The 17,811-nt window shown below is 38.0% G+C and overlaps 1 protein-coding gene across 1 annotated transcript in view; it reads right to left on the reverse strand.

The window, feature by feature from the left end:
* The window catches only part of EPSTI1 (epithelial stromal interaction 1), a 98,585-nt gene that overhangs the window by 20,712 nt on the left and 60,062 nt on the right, over positions 1-17,811 (reverse strand). The window contains exons 7-8 of the mRNA XM_012761026.2: positions 16,100-16,193; positions 7,351-7,434 (exon numbers count right to left, since the gene is read on the reverse strand). Coding sequence (XP_012616480.1) covers positions 7,351-7,434; positions 16,100-16,193 — 178 coding nt within the window. The remainder of the gene's footprint in view (positions 1-7,350; positions 7,435-16,099; positions 16,194-17,811) is intronic.

A 17,811-nucleotide genomic window follows, 5' to 3' on the forward strand; every position in this document is an offset into this window, starting at 1 on the left:
GCTCCTTTAACATGTCAGTATATTTCCCTCTTGATTTATACACATAGATTATAACTTATCACCTTGGGTCACATTTTCAGGCTTACCATGTGCCAGGATTAGGATAAACTCTCTACATGCTTTCTCTCATTTGATCCTAGAAACAATGCCACGAGGTAAAAAACATCAGTACTGAACATAATGGAAGAGGCTTAAAGAAATGAAGTAATTAGTGCAACATGCAAGAAGGAAGTAGGTTTCAAAACTCATCTGCACTGTATTTTAAAATCTTTTTCATTTTCATGTATGTGAGCACATTCCTCTGTCATTAAAATATGATAGTAATTGCTGCCCAGTATTTATTCCAGACTCTCTAAAACCTTCAAATCCTCTATCACCAAACAAATTGTTTCAAATTTTTCATTAATCTCATTTTAAAAGTAAACAACCTTGTACATACATGTTGTATGTTCCTCTGATTATTTCCTCAAATTAAATGTATAATTTTCAAATCTAATACTTTTACTTTGGGGAAACTCTTCAGAATTTGATGTTACCAAAGAGCCTTTCAGTTGATCCTCTCACCAGTAATAGTACTTGAGAGTTTGTAGTAATATTAGTAGCTACTAGTATAAGTTCTCCTTGCTGCAACACAAATTATTATTCCTATTTTTCTGAAGCTTCTTGTTTAATTTCATGATTATTCCCCCAGTTGAAATTTAGAAATAGTTTTTAAATTAATTCAAATTTCATTGAAATTTTTATTGGAATTGCATTAAACACACAAATTAATTTGTGTAGAACTACAGTTATTGAAATGTTGAGTTTGGCTACTCAAAAGTACTATCCATCTCTGCTTTATTCAAACTGACTTTTATGTATATAACCAAAACAGTGTGATACTGGCACAAAAATAAACACATAGACCAATGAAATAGAATAGAGAGCCCAAAAATAAATCCATGCATATACAGCCAACTGATTTTCAACAAAGGTGCCAAGAATACACACAGCGGGGAGAGGACAGTCTCTGCAATAAATAGTGTTGGGAAAATTGAACATTCACATGCAGAAGAATAAAATTAGGCCTTATATCTTACCATATAACAAAAATCAACAAAAATAAAATTGAGTAAAGATTCAAATGTAAGACCTGAAATTATGAAACTACTAGAAGAAAATAGGGAAAAACCTTCATGCCATTGATCTAGGTAAGGATTTTTTGGATAAGATCCCAAAAACATAGGCAACAAAAGCAAGAATAGACTAATAAGATTGCATCAAACTAGAAAGCTTCTGCACAACAAAGGAAACAATCAATAAAGACACAATCTACAGAATCAAAGAAAATATTTCCAAACTATACATCTGATAAGGCATTAACATCCTAAATATATGAGGAACTCAAACAACTCAATAGCAAGAAAATTTTTTAAATGGGCAAAAAATCCTGAGTAGACATTTCTCAAAGGCAGGCATACAAATGGCTAATGGGTATACGGAAAAATGTTCAACATTACTAATAATCAGGGAAATGCAAATCAAAACCACAATGAGCTATCATCTCACCCCAATTAGAATGGCTATTATCAAAAAGTCAAAAGATAATAAACGTTGGCAAGGATATGAAGAAAAGGGAACACTTACATGATGCTAATGCCATTATATATAAAAAAAAAGTATGAAGTTCTTCGAAAAATTAAAAATAGAACTACCATATGATCCAGCAATCCCATTACAGGGTATATACCCAACAGAAATAAAATCAGCATATTGAAAAGATATCTGCATCCCCATGTTTATTGCAGCACTATTCACAATAGCCAAGATGTGGAATCAAAATTAACCTATGTGTCCATCAACGGATGAATGGATAAAGAAAATGTGGTATATATACAAATGGAATATCATGCAGCCACCAATAAGAAGGAAATCTTGTCATTTGCAACAACATGGATAAACCTAGAGGATATTATGTTAAGTAAATTAAGCCAAGAACCCGAAAGGCAAATAGCACCTGATTTCACTTCCATATGAAACCTTAAAAAGTTTATCTCATAGAAGTAAAGAATAGAATGGTGGTTAATAGAAGCTAAGGTGGTTAGGAGGAAAGTGGGGAGATGGAGAGAAGCTGGCCAAAGGATACATAATTACAATTAGATAGGAGGAATAAGTTCAAGAGCTCTACAGCACAGCAAGATGACTATAGTTAATGATGGTATATTGTATTCTTGAAAAATGCAAAGAGAATAGATGTTAAATGTTTTCACCACAAAAAAAAAAAACTATGTGAAATAATCCTTTTTTAATTAGCTAGATTAGACACTCCACAGGGAATATATACTTCAAAATTTAAAAATTGACTTTTCTGGAAACAGAAAATTTGTGTTATTTTTTTAAGCTACTGAACAATTTTTTTTTTTACTTATTTGCTTTTTGATATCTTTTTAGCCCATTATATTTTCTAATTAATTTCTGTTGGTATTTAAGAAAGTTGTTGATTCTTGCATATATATTTTGTAACCAACTCTTTTATTGAGCTCCATTTGTTCTAACGATTTCTTAGTTGGTTCTCAAGTTGTACAGGCAAATAATTCCCACCCATAAACAACTTATTTTCCATATTAGAAAAGCTGCCTTTTATTTTTGTCTTAGCAAGTTAGCTAAAACAATTCCTAAGACTTGTTCCATGCAGTACTGACAGTTTTTTTTTTAATTAAAAAGGAATTTTTCCATCAAATAACTTTGAGTAGCATAAGGTTAAAATTTCCAAAGTAATAATAGTTAATGAATGGTAGGGGTTGCAAATATCCTTATGTTGTTCTGGGTTCTAATATTTTGCCACTGAATATAATTTTTGGCTATTGGTTTAGAAGACTATATGTATATTAAGATTTTTTTTTTTTTTAAAGAGATAGAGTCTCCCTCTGTCACCCAGGCTGGAGTGCAGTGGTGCAATCACAGCTCACTGCAGCTTCCAACTCCAGGGCTCAAATTATCCTCCTGCCTCAGCTTTCTAGTAGCTGGGACTACAGATGCGTGCCATTACAGTCAATTTCTTTATTTTTTTGTAGAGACACGGTCTTGCTATGTTGCCCAGGACGGTCTTGAACTCTTGGGCTCTAGCAATCCTACCACCTGTCCTCCCAGAGTACGAGGATTACAAACATGAGCCACTGAACCTAGCCTAAGAAAATCTTTTCATTTCTAGTTCACTGAAGTGTTTTTTAAAAATTGATAGTAGAGGTTAAAATTCATCAATACTTTTTTTGTGCAACTAAAGAGATGGACAAATGTTTTTCTCTCATGACCTCTTCTATCACAGTGGTAAGATATAAAGAGTTACATTATATATAGCTAGTCATCTTTGCATTCCTAGGATAAATCCTACTTTGTCTTGGTAAATTACTATTTAAGAGAAAAATTTCTTTAGCTAGAATTTTCTTTCAGTTGTTAATCTGTCTTTATGAGATTGGTCTATCTATAAGTTTGTGTGTATGTGTGTGTGTTTGTGTGTGCGCGTGTGTGTGTGTGCATGTCTAAGCACTTGCATTTTGTATATCAGGTTTTGACAATATGTAGATGATAGTGAAATAAAATTGTAGAGTGTTTCATAATTTTTTAGTGCTCTGAAACAATTTGTAAAGCATAGAAGGAAAAAGTGTTCCTTGAAAATTTGAAGGAACTCACCTCTAAAATTATCCAAGTTCATTCAGCCTGCTGGGGAAAGTAATTCTCAGAAAACTTTAGAAATCACTTGCATTTTCATCTGTCTTTATGTATTTTAATTCTTTGAGTCATTTTTAGAGTTTTATATTCTCCTAGAAAGTCATTCGCTTAATCCAGATTTTCAATTTATTAGCACAGTATTATCTACAGTAATATAAACTTAATCTTTTCCAAATCTATGGTTCTAGCTCCTCTTTTCTAATGTTGTGTATTTGCATTTTCATTAATCTCTTTTTGATTAGACTTACTATAGATTTTTTTCATTTGTTGACCTTATCAAAGAACAAGCTGTTGGACTTTTATAACAGCTGTTTCTTGAAGTTTTATTATTAATTTCTGTTATCTTAATTACTTCCTTTGGTGTCATTTATTGTTTTTGTTCTAAATGCTTGGATTGGATGCTTAATTCATTTATTTTCTTTTTTTAGTATTGAATGGATTAAAAAGTTATAATTTTCTTTCTCAGAGTACATCTTTGCATGCATTCCCCGTAAGATGCACTCCCTATAATTTTTTATGCGTTCTACAATAATTTTCTCTGTCACCCAGTCGTTTAAATATTTTCCAATGTTCAGTGTTTTACTTTCTAAATGACTCTAAAATTAAGACCCATGCAACATCAGTAAGTGCAATCAGCCTATTAGAGATTTTAAGAAATTCCTGAAAGGCAGAAAGGTGACAGGATAAATTACATGGGAAAACAAATGTGCTGGCTAAACTGGAGCTGAGTTTGCAGTGCTTCTGAGGGAGCTCCAGAGGAACTACTGAGGCACTCATTAGGATGATCAGTTGGAGCACTGCATTGAGAGCAACTTTGTGGTGGGCTATTTCCCCATGCACACTCGCACTGCATGGTAGGCAGCACTGACATGGACCACCGGGTAAACAGTGAATGGGAAAAGGGTGGCCAGGCTCAGAGAAAACAGGGAAATGTCCCAGGTACCTACTGAAGATAGGAGAACAAGGGCTACCATACCCAGAAGACAAGCTCCTGCATACCTCACTTGGCATTACGTCCAAAGAAACATGAGAAGGTAAATACGAATAATCAAATATTTGAGAAAGAATTCCATGGGAGATAAAGATTTAAATGGAAAGAAAAAAAAGTACAGTTAATATAGTAAGTAGAACACTTCAATGTTTGCATAGTTACCATCAATGTAGACATGAGAAAGAATATTGTACTTATAAAGAACACTGCTATGAAAAAGTAAATCAGCAATTCAATATATGTGCTAAATAAGCTGAATGAAAAGTTATGAAACACTTTAGTGAGCAGGATAATCTAGTTAAAGGTTTCTTCCAGAATGCAATGAAAAAAGGCTAAAGAGATAAGAAGTATAAAAGGAAACAATGAATGGATATAGAGAATAAATCTGGAATGTTCAAAACCCATTTGATAGATGTCCCAGAAATGGAGAGCAGACACAATGTAGGGGAAGAAACACAAAAGAAAAATAGGAAGGAAAAAGGAATACTGAAGAGAGACATGTATTTTTAGATTAAAAGAGAGAACCCAAGGCTATACAAGATTAAAAACAGAAACATACGAGATTTCTTAGAATACAGGAAGGGGAGGGAGGGAGAAAAAGAAAAGCTAAAGAAACAGTAAATAAATGGAACAAAAAATTCAAAGAGTCAAAAAAATAAATATAGTTAAAAATAGTAAATTATGTAACATGAATACAAATACATGCAAACATACTAGTAATCATAATAAATGAGAACTTATCAAACCTACCCATTAAAACTCTAAAACTAGACAAAAGGAAAACCAGCCATTTTTGTCACTAGAATTCTACTTTAAACCAAGTGGTACAGAGAGGTTAAAATTAAGTGATTAAAAAAAAAGAAAGAAGAAAATGCCACATTAAATGCTAACAAAAAAACTGGTAGATTGGACTGAAGGTTTCACCAAAAATAAAAAAAATAAAAAATAAAAAAAAAAAAAAAAAAAAAAAACTGGTAGAGAAAATATTAGTATCAGATAAAACAGAAAGAAATCAGGCTTAAAAAATCATTAAATGAGAAGAGTAGCATATTTTATATTGATAAAAATCTGTACTGAAAAGTAGCTTCCCCATTGGTTGAAATTGCATCATGTGTCCACAGTAGAACCAATCACAGTTTAGGAGAATGGAAATCCCTTGAAAGTGTTAGCCCACTTTGGGATGGAATCCCTGGGGCTGTGGTACCATTTGTCTTCTCTGAAATGGGTCATGCAAAGTAGGATGGATACCCAGAGAAAAATCAGGGTTGTGGTACAGAGGCAGGCAATCAACAATATTTGATTCACCAGCCTGAAGTTATCACAACACATGATTTATTTCCTTGCGGCATTAATTACTACAAAATGATGAGGCACTATAAAATAGAAAGTACGATATTTCCTTGTCTCCTTTTAATTATCTAATTCCTCCATTAAAATGTAAATTTCAGGAGGACATGTTTATTGATCGAATGAATGAATGAATACTGTGACAGATTACTCTGAGATAGAGTCCCCCAGAATAATATGGTTAAAAAAAAACAAAAAACAAAGGAAAGCTTTAAAGTGGTGATAGTGTTACAGAGTTGCAGGGAGATAGTGATTGCAAAAAGACCACTGAATTGTATATTCAGAAGGGAGTAAAAAGCAATTTTAGTAACAGCATTTGTGAATATAAACCAGATCATATGGAATTAAGGATAAAGTGAGTAATAAAGAAGCTGCTATAGTAAGATTACCACTGCCTTTTTTAAATTTGGTAGAAACAGAAAAAGTAGTATCTCTGAGGATAGTAGAATCAAGGAAGGAGTTCGTTGGTTTATTTTAGAATTGGTAAGAGAGTCCATGCCCAGCTATTTAGCTTATCTAAAGGATCTGGAATAAAGTGGTACCTTGGAGCCAACCCCTGATCTTTCTCATCATTCTCATCTCATGCTGAGGAGCCTCTGGCCCCAGCTGAGCCTAGTTATCAAAGGCAGGTAGGACTATCACACTGAATATTGTCCGTTGTCATACCAGGATTTCATGTCCTCGTGAGGATTTATCCTTTAAGCACTTTTCCTAGGCGGCTCTGCATTGATTACGCCGATTTCTATTGCTCAAAATATTTGGAATGCCTCATGTATTTGTGAGTACAGGGGTATACAGGGGTGAGTGTATCTTTATGTCTTATTGTACGTGTATAACTATTTTTAGGTGAATATTTAAGCCAGTTTCATAACTTCTTAACTTTGTACGCCTTCTTCGGTTGTTATGCATTCTAGTATTCTCTGATCACTATCTGTAATCTCCCTAAATTTCCCTATCTTCCCTATCTTGGTTTGATGTTAGTCGTGTTTTGTTTTGGTGCAGATCAGGAGTTCACGTGTGCCATGTCATCTTCAAGAACTGCTGGCACCAACTGTGCCCAACACACTGTAGCCCCCTGTGAAGCTAAGTACCATGAAAGTTTTGACCAGAAGGAACCACTACCATGCTCTTAAAATAAACCCAGAACTCCCCTTTTATTTCAATGTATGTGTTAATTTTTCAGGGTTAAGTATTTCAAGTATCTAAGTATTTCTGTTCATAACTATTTCTGTTCATAAACTTTTCAAAATTATTTTGTACCTCAAGCAAACAACTAGCAAGAAGTGGTAGAGTCTTATAAATACCTTCTGATGTTGTTCATCCTTCATCTTTTGCAATTTCTGGTTTTCTTCCTCCTTTAGAGAATTTTTATAAGCCCAGCTTCTGGCCTGTAAAGGTATAGGGGGGAAAGAAAAGAAAAGAAAAGTTCACAGGAAAAGTATCGCCCCAGCACACCAGTCTGCCTACTATGAGACTGGTGCCAGTAACTCAACCTAGGCATACGGTAAGATCTGCACACACACTTGCTTATCAAGTGATTTATGCATATGCCTGAATATGTCCCTTGGGATATATAAAAAGAAGGCTACTGTAAGCAAAATTACCCAGCACATTTTCAAGGATGATCTAAACGTGTGTTTAATTAAGCTTTAAAAATATCCCCTTAGAGATAACCAACATAGTTTATTCCTTCTAGTGGAAAGTTAAAGATATTTTCTAAAATATGCCAACTAGCTGATCAGTCAATACTAAAAACAAGCACTGTCTTTAGAAGCACTGACATGTCTACGGCTCATTTATGATATTCCTATTAAACAACTTGTCAGCTGGTGATTGATACCATATAATTCCAAAGATGCATTACTTTCTAAGTCTTTGCATCCCTAATCTGTATGAAGCTTATATCCATTTCTTATAGGGAAAACAAAGTCTACAGAGGAGCACAAATGCCATGGGAGAGCCAGCACGTGCGGTAGAATGTCCTTTAGTCTCTCTGACCCACACCACACACTGGCATAGTGACCATGTATTCTGGACTTCTTGGTATTTCAAGTGTTCTGTTTATGTGTCATATATTTTTCTCTCCCTCAAATTGATTTGCTGGCCTAGGCTCTGTAAGGAAGAGAGTCCAGCCTGCTACGCTAATGCTTACAAAATCTCACTGATCCCATAAAACCACTAGCAGCATCATGGCAGCAGGGTACATATTTCAGGCCTAGTTCTCTGGACTCATAAGCCATAAAGCTTATGCAAGCTGTTTTTCCCTTTTTCTTTAATATAATTTTTCTCAAGCACTTCTTAGTTCATTCCCACATTTCTGTCACTATAAAAACCCATACACCATCAAACAGTGAGAGCTACTTCCCAGAAAGAGAAGCTTTCAGAATGATACTGTCTACAGCAGTATCGATTAGAATAGTGGAGCTCCATGTGTTCAGAAAGCCCTTATATCCAACTCTGCCGCATTAGACAGGCAAACATACATCCTATGACTGCCTCTTATTTACATCCTAAACACAAGGGGACTCTGATAAGACACAGAGGGAGGAGTAGTTCTCTAACTAACCCTTTCTTTTTATCTCAGAGAAGGTTCATCTCTATCACAAATGTTCTATATAAGACCCAGGGAGGGAGGAAGGAAGGAGAGGGAGATGGTTTCTATTTAAGAGATTAAAAGACAGTAAAATATATATTTAAAACAAAATTATGGGCTGGGTGCCATGGCTCACGCCTGTAATCCTAGTACTCTGGGAGGCCGAGGCAGGCAGATCGCCCAAAGTCAGGAGTTTGAAACCAACCTGAGCAAGAATGAGACTCTGTCTCTACTAAAAGTAGAAGGAAATTAATTGGCCAACTAAAAATATATAGAAAAAATTAGCCAGGCATGGTGGCACATGCCTGTAGTCCCAACTACTCGGGAGGCTGAGGCAGGAGGATTGCTTGAGCCCAGGAGTTTGAGGTTGCTATGAGCAAGGCTGACGTCACGGCACTCTAGCCCAGACAACAAAGTGAGACTCTCAAAAAAAAAAAATTATGACTTGAGCAAGGACCCTAAATTCTATTTAAATATCTTCCTTTTAAACGTACCCCCTGTTCTTTTATTAGAATAAGGGTCTTAGTTTTTGACTCAGGAATAAAAATGGTTATTAGACATATAAGATGCTGGGAAGTACATAGAAACTGGAAAGTCACCTGGCACCTTAACTATGAAAAGTTCAAAGCCACTTGTAATGCTAATGTTTGCTTACCCAGCTGTGATCCCTAGGCAGGACAGGAAGTTTCTGTTCAAAAATAATGGGGGCGAGGGAGGAAAATTCTTTTGATCACTAATTTTCTTAGGTTCTGAATACCAGAAATTTCTAAGTCACTATATTCACGTTTTTCTCATTATTTAATATATTAATGCTAAATTTTCATCATTCAACTAAAATATACTTTATTCATCTTCCCCAAAAGTTATGCTTATAATGTATCCATTCAATAAACAACATTTAAACCTTCTATGTTTACTATGTCAAGACATGATCCCAGACCTCATGCATTTATAGCCTCGTGTGGAAGTCAGACAAGAAGATTGACAATTAAAGTACAGTGTGATAGGTATTATGATGGAGGAAGCCAAAAAGGAGGACATTTTATTAAACTGGATCAAGGACACCTCCTCATAGTGGGAGAGGCTAAGTTGTGTTTCAAAGAGTGAGTAGGCAATCAGACTAAGCAGAGGGAAGGGCATCATATGAACGGATGAAAAATAGCAGTATATGAGTTTGTTCCGCAATCCATAACAAAGTACCATATGGACTAGTGGGTTAAAGAACAGAAATTTACTATCTCATAGGTCTGGAGGCTAGAAATCCAAAATCGAGTTGTCTTCAGAGTTTGTTCCCTCAGTGGACAGGGAAGGAAAGATCTCTCTTTGGCTTGTATACAGCATTCTTCACCCTGTTTCTTCATATCAGGACCTTCCCCGTAGGGACACCTCTGTGTCCTAATTTCCCCATTTTGTTGTATAAGGCTGCCTTTCCTATTGGATTTGAGCCCACTCAAAGGACCTCATTTTATTACCTTTGCAAAGCCCCTATGTCCAAATAAGGTCACATTCTGAGGTTCTGGGGGTTAGGGCTTCCACATTTAATTTGGTGTGGGGGTGGGGGAGATACAATTCAACCCATGACAAGCATTAACTTCGCTTTTGGACATGCTGGAGTAAAGATGTTTCTGCTCCCTTCTTCTCTCCAAAATTACCATAATGAGAGGAGAAAACAAAACAAACACAAACTGTATCTCAAATAGAAGCCCTTCACCCCAGGTGCCTGCTCCCGCCCTGAAAATGCAGGTGCTAATTCACCCAACCCCAACAGTCAATGAAAAGTGCTGTGTTCTCTGCATAAACCAAATCAGGCACCCCAAGTACCCAAGGCAGCAGTGGGCAAATGCGAGGCTGAGAACAATGTAATTCTATAAAATCCTGCACCTGACCAGTAAGCCTCTCAGCTCCCTTCTTTGAAATTTTCTTCTGTTCCCTGCATTGCTTCTTCTGAAAAGTATAAGGTGATATATATTTTTTAAAGCAACAGAGAAAAAAAAGGAGCTCTTAAAAATAAAAATAAATAAAAATAATCTCCCCTGCCCTCTCCAAGGAAACCTCAAATCAGTAAAATATTCAGGAGATAAGCCAAGAAAATATTCCAGAAGGTAGAAAAAAAGCAGTCAAAGATAAATTAGAGGAGGAAAATGTTTAAAAGAAAAAAGTTAGAATAGAAATTCAGGAGGTCTAGAAATAGAATACAAATTCCATAAAGAGGAAATGAAGGGGAAATAAATCAAAGAAATAACACAAGAAAATCATCTAGAACTAGAGATGAATTTCCAAATTGAAAATGAATAGAAAAGATTCTCACACTAAGTCACATCATTTCAGAATACCATAAAAAGAAAAGATATTAAAATATTTCTAGAGAAAGCAGGGAAAAGCCCTCATCTAAGGCCTAAAATTCACATGGCCTTGGACTTCTCAGGAACAAATATTCAAAGTTAGAAGAGCAATGCTTGCTACCTGGAAAGCTTGTTGGAAAAAGAATATTAAATTTATTTTAAAAATTAAAAAATAATATAAAAATTTTTAATAAAAAAAAAGAAGAGCAATGCTTTCAAAATTTGGAGAGAAAATTATTTCCAATTTGAAATCATCATCAGTAAAAACGCAAGTATGAGGGCTAACTAAAGATAGTTTCAGATATGGAAGGAGCCAAATATGTTCACTTCTCATGCATCTTCTCTTGAAAAGCTACTAATAACATGTTCCACCAAAACAAGGAAATAAAGCAGGAAAATAGAAGAAATGAGACCCAGAAATCAGGAAACCCAACATAGGAAAGCAATAAAAGCGATTCCCAAGATGACTTTAAAACAGTGATTCTCAACCTTGACTGGGCATTAGAATCACCTGGGGAGCTTTAAACCACCCCCCCCCCCAGCCCAGGCCACAACACAGCAGGATCTCTGGGGGTGCAAACCAGGCATCAGTGATTTTTAAAGTTCCTCAGATGAATCCAATGTGCAGAGGATGCTGAGAGCCACTGTGTTGAAGGAAGCCCCAGAACAACAGCTGTTCAGGGTTTAGAAGGCCTAAAGAATAACCACTGCAGGTTAAAAAGCAGGAGGTAAGAGAAATGGGGGTGGGGAGGATAACTCTCTGACAGGCACAAAATGGAAAACTGTGCGGAAATTTGCATCAAGAGGCATTTTGTAGAACAGTCACAAAAGCTGAAGGAAGACAATCAAATGTGCAAAGGCAATGAAGAAAATGCAAAAATAGGTCCAAAAACTTGTAAAAGAAAATGTACCGGAGTATGCTAACTGGCTTGGCAGTAAGAAAACATGTAGTCATAAGGAGGAAAGCTTGAAATACTGAATGATGCTATTAGGAGAATGAGGGGAAGAAAGGGGTTAATAAGGTGTAAAATTGATTAATCAAGAGATTGCAATACATGTTAATATAATAGAAATGCTGAGCTAACAATGGAAACAACTAGAGGAGTGTGGTGGACTGAATGACGCCCCACCCCCACCCCAAAGATGTCCTCATCCTAATCTCTGGAACTGGTGAATGTTTTTGTTTTTTGTTTTTTGTTTTTTTTTGAGACAGAGTCTCACTTTGTTGTCCAGGCTAGAGTGAGTGCCTTGGCGTCAGCCTCGCTCACAGCAACCTCAAACTCCTGGGCTCGAGAGATCCTTCTGCCTCAGCCTCCCGAGTAGCTGGGACTACAGGCATGCGCCACCATGCCCGGCTAATTTTTTTATATACATATCAGTTGGCCAATTAATTTCTTTCTATTTATAGTAGAGACGGGGTCTCGCTCTTGCTCAGGCTGGTTTTGAACTCCTGACCTTGAGCAATCCGCCCGCCTCGGCCTCCCAGAGAGCTAGGATTACAGGCGTGAGCCACCGCGCCCGGCCCAGTGAATGTTTTTTTACATGGCAAAGGGGCTCTGCAGAAACCAGGGATCCTGAGATGGGGAGCAGAGCCTGGCTTGTGCAGGTGGGCCCTTTGGGATCCCAAGGGTCTTTATAAGAGGAAGGCGGAAGGTCAGCAAGAGCAGAAGGTGGTGCGAGGCAAAAGCAGAGGTTGGCACGTGGTTGGAGCCAGCAGCCAAGAGAAGCCAGAGCAGCAAGCAGCAGATGCCACCCCCCCAGCCCCCAGAAGGAACCAGCCCTGCTGACACCCCAATTTGAGCATCTTAAGATTCATATCTGATTTCTAACCTCCTGAAATGCAAGAGAATAAATGTGTGTTGCATTAAGCCACCAAATTTGTGGGAATTTGCTACAGTAGCAATGGAAACCACAAGTTTAAAGTATTGGGGTGGAAGTGGGATTCAAGGGGCACATATACAATGGTTATTTGACTTTTTTAAAGAATGAGCATGTGACACCTGGATAAAAGTTTAAATAGCCAAACTGCACTGAGTGCTCGCAGTAGTGGAGAGGATAGCTAGAGCTATAGAGCCGTGCCCCTCAGCACCCACGGAGTGTGTTAAATGCAGGCGAGCTGCGGGGGCCTGAGGCTGGTCTGCATTCCTGTAAGCTCCCAGGTCACGTCCATGAACTGCACTCGCAGTGGCAAAGGTTCAGACTTGAGCCAGTTCTCCAGATCCTAGAGGCCTGGAGAGAGGCGGATCTAAAGAGAGACAGAATCTGCAGGTGGGGCTGCGGGGAGAGATGGAGAAACAGACAGGATCTAGGGGAAGAGAGAGGCAGAGAGCAGAAGGAACTTTGTGCTTAAGCTCAGGCATTTTAACTTTATCCTTGACCTTGAAGATAGGGAACCACTGAATGATTTTGGGCAGTGAAATACCAGGATGAGTTTTTTGGTTTTTTTTTTTTTATGTTGTTATTATAGAAGTGGGGGCAGCAAACCAGAGACTAGAAACCCTTTATTATACAACTGGAAATACTCAATAATAATGGCTGAGGAAGGTATGAAGATGCTGGCACCTCTGCCTATAATACACACACACACACACACAAACTACATCAATCCATGTGCAAAAGTGAACCCTGTGAGTACCTTCTGTCTGAAGTCCTAACACAATAAGAACTTTCTTGTGTAACACCTAAAGGCATTTCCTGTAGTTTTTCATAGACATAATTTTATCATTTATTAACTCCCCATCTGCCAATGGCAGATCGACATTTCAATAAGAAAAGTGTAAGAAAAATCTTCTCAGGAAAATGGTATTAGGTAGTAAAATTAAAATTGAAAAAAAAAAACCAAAACAAAGTTAAATTCTTCCAACTCATCACAGTATTCACATTCTATACTTTGACCATTGCTAAAGTAAAACACAGGTGTCCTCTTCTGACAGAGAAGCAATGTTCTTCACAGAAGTGCAATGTACATATTTGATTTGCCTACAGCATTGGAAATGGTTCTGCAAAGCATTCTCAGAAGAATTCTATGCATATGGATTAGACAGAACAAGGAGAGTATATAATATGGGTAAAAAGTCAGTTAAATATATTGAACACCAACAACTTATTAATAGTTTGGTGTCAAAATGAGAATAGCTATTGCATGCAGTTCATAAGGAACCAGCCGGGGACAAATCCTGCTCCATATTTTCTATTAATAACCCTGAGGATCGTGTGACTAATGTACTAATCAATCCACAGAAAATTCAGCTCTGGGAGACACTGCAAATGCTTTGGACAACAATATTAAAATTCAGGATGATCTTGTTAAATTGAAGAAACGAGCCAAAAATCAATAGAGCAGGCACGCACAGTACTGCCAGGTGTTTCAAATCATAGGATTCAGGGAGCCCTCACACAGAAAGCAAGACTATCCTGGTAGGCAAAAATCCAGTTGCTAAAGCTATCCAACTCCTGTTCTCCCCCCCCTCACAGCCATGAGAATACTCAGACAGATGTCAAGACTGTCATCTACATGTGACTTCACTACCTACAGCTTCTCAACTCTTTCCCCAAGAGCCCTGCAAAAAGGAAGAGAGATGATGAATTTCAGTTAATATAAACTTGCAGAGCCCACACTGACAAATTTAGACTTTGGAACACCAAAAAAAGTAGTAAAAAAGAAAAAGAAAAAACAAGGAACACCTAAAGGTTTGCAGAGTACAGTGACCTTTTCCCAAGAAGTGTCATCATGTCTTCTTGACATTTTAATACATGGTCCTTAATGAGAACAGGATGGGGGAAGATAAAGATCAAGTTTCTCTAACAACTTATTTATCTGCTCACATCCTGGAAAAGCTAAGACTTTTAACAACTTAAACCCATCTTTCCTTTCAACTACAGCCGTTTCCCAGGGTCATCTTTAATGATATCTACTTTCTTGGTCCCAATTAGCCAGTCAACAATGAAGCCCTGTGGCTTCCACCTTCTAAGCAGTTTTCTGACCTGCACTCACATCTCCATTCTCTCCTCTGCTGTACTAGTTGAAGTCTTCATCACTCCTTGTGCAGCCTAACACACAAGCGTTAGAGGCCTCTCTATTCCTGGAGATCCAGTGTTAACGGTGTGGATCCAGTGAAAGTATAAATCTAAACTTGAACCTTCCCTGTTTAAAAATTTTCAGTGCCTTCAAGACTCACAGAAGGAGTTCCAAGTTCTCCACTGTGGTACACAAGTTTCCTCAGTGGTTTTCTACCAGGAGCACTACCAGCTTCCTGTGTGGGGCATTTCTGGATGTCTCAATGTTTGAGTAGTGTTACTAGCATTTTGTGCCCAGGGGCCGGGGACGTTAAACATCCTACAGGACCCAAGGCCACCTGCACAATGAGCTTTCCTACCCAAATTGCCAGCGGTGCCACCACTGAGAAAGAGTCCTCACTCATGGCTCTTGCACACTTCTCCGGCCTTCTAGTTCATTTTTCTACACTGCAGCTACCTATCTCTGCTTCCCCAACGCAAGCCATGCCTCTTGCCTTTATACCTTAATTCTTGCTTCTGTGACTTGATTCATTCTGATGCCTGGAATGCCTCTCTTCACTTAACTGACTCATCTTTTAAGCTTCAGCTCTGGTGTCATCTGTACCAGGAAGCATATCTACACACACACACACACACACACACACACACACACACACACACACACACACAGTCTAACTTAGATGCTTCTTCCTGGCAAGGCAATGGTGCCTTGTAATTGTGATGTGCTCTACACTCACCAGTGTGCCTTGTCACTGTTAATACTGTCCTTCACTCTGCTACAGTCCTTCAGAGTAGAAATTGTATGCACTCAGTAAGCCTTATGCAGACCTAAGAATCTGAGGACGGATGGAGAGATGACTGAGCAAGATTAAGGGCTTTTCTGAGGCTGACATTTTAGCCCCGATGTCCATAATACAGGTAACAAATACAAGCAGTATTTTCCTGATCAGGCAACAGTTGAGGTCAAAGTTTGAGATCAGGTCAGTTTAATTTAGTTCCAGCATTTTACGCTGTGTAAGTCACTCTGTGCCCTCACTCTTCAGTCACTAAACACCCCTTTTAAAAGGTGCCAGACAGCACCCTGCATGACATGCCACTTACCCATGTTGAGGACGGTGGGTCAGGACGAACAGTCGGACAGGCACTTCTGTTTGGCAACTCCGTGTTCAGTCTGCTCAAGAACTCGGCAGTTTTGCTACCAGGAACACAAATAGATGTTAGTGCCTTCATAAAAACAGAAATATCATTGTTTATTGTGCCTTTGGATACTGGCCCAGACTTTATTTGAGTGATGGCTAGAAGCATCCTAGATAGAACAAAAGGTTAGGTTGGGAACAAGGTATAGTAGAAAATCAAAACAAAATGCTATTGCCAGACTGCATTCTTGAAGAACATTAGTCTGAAAAATACAAAACTAGGTTTGTGAAAATGTGAATCTATGATTTCATTTTTTCCACTTTTGTAATATCAACATGAAAATAAATGCTCTCTCGGATTCCACAGTATGGGGCCCTAATTTCCTATCTGAACATTTAAAGCTTGACACTCAGACTTCAGGATAGAGGTATGGAACATTAATGTCCTACACCACCTCATTTCACACCAGGTTTACACTGAGCCCCTCGCCCTCTGGGGGTCTTTCTCCTAGTCATCTCATCTCCCTCATGGCTCCGACTACTTTCAGGAGACACAGACCTTCTAATTCAGAAACGCTTTCCCATTTATGGATCATGGACTCCTTTGGGATTCTGAAAGCAGAAATGAACTCTTCCTCTGCAGACAGATACATACACACATACACACACACACACACACACACACACACACACACACACACACACACACCTTTGCATTCTATTTAAGGGAGGTGATAAACCTCCTTCCATGGAGGTTAAAAAGTATTGCTGATTCTGGGCTGCATTTCTGACATTTCTTTCTTTTTTTTTTTTTTTTTAAACAGGAATCTGAATTTCTAGAGCACTGACATTTCTTTTTAGCTCCAAAAGACTGACCTAGAAATGTCCTCAGTTTAAATAAGAAGTACATTGTTTTCCCTTAAAAATCCAAACCGCTACCCCAATTTCTTCCTCTCACCTGTGTGAAGCATTGAACACTGGAATTATTTCTTAGTCATCACCTCAAAGACTGCCCCATCCTGCCTACCCTTGATTAATTTCTATTCCTTGGTCCTTTTTCTTATATAATTTGTGGGACTTTTGCCTCCTTGTTCCACATTCACAACCAAATACCTCACTGAGGGCTGATTTATATTGCACCAGACTTGGGCAGCCTGCTCCCATCTGGCTCCCTCCCTCTGCCTCCCTCTAATATTTTAAGCCCAATGCTAAGATCTGACTCATCAGGTACTTAGGACATGGGCAAAGGAAACACAAAGGGTCTGGTAAGAACAAATGACATCCACTGGGGAAAATAATCAAAACAAGGACTGAGAAATTAAACAGAGATGCCAACATCACTACAAACAATTACTTAGGCAGAACGTGGCATTTGAACAGGGTCAGAAGCTTGAGCATGGAACAGCAGAGCTAAAAGGGAAGCAAGGTACGTAACCCTGAGAAACACAACACTTCAGCAGTGGAGACAGCAGCCTTTCCATTTGTCTTGGATTACTTATCTTGCCCAGAATAGACAAGGAGACTAATGAAGTCTCTGAGTCCGGACGCTTCCCCACTGTCTGGGGTGTTATGAAGTCATCAGTCAAAAGTATAAAAAGAAGACAGAGTTGCCAGAAGTTTGGAGGAGATTTCTGAATATCCTCAGCAGAGTGCAGACCACAGGAGAAAATAGTGAAA

The sequence above is a fragment of the Microcebus murinus genome, chromosome 13 (genome assembly GCF_040939455.1).
Source record: "Microcebus murinus isolate Inina chromosome 13, M.murinus_Inina_mat1.0, whole genome shotgun sequence".
NCBI lineage: Eukaryota > Metazoa > Chordata > Mammalia > Primates > Cheirogaleidae > Microcebus > Microcebus murinus.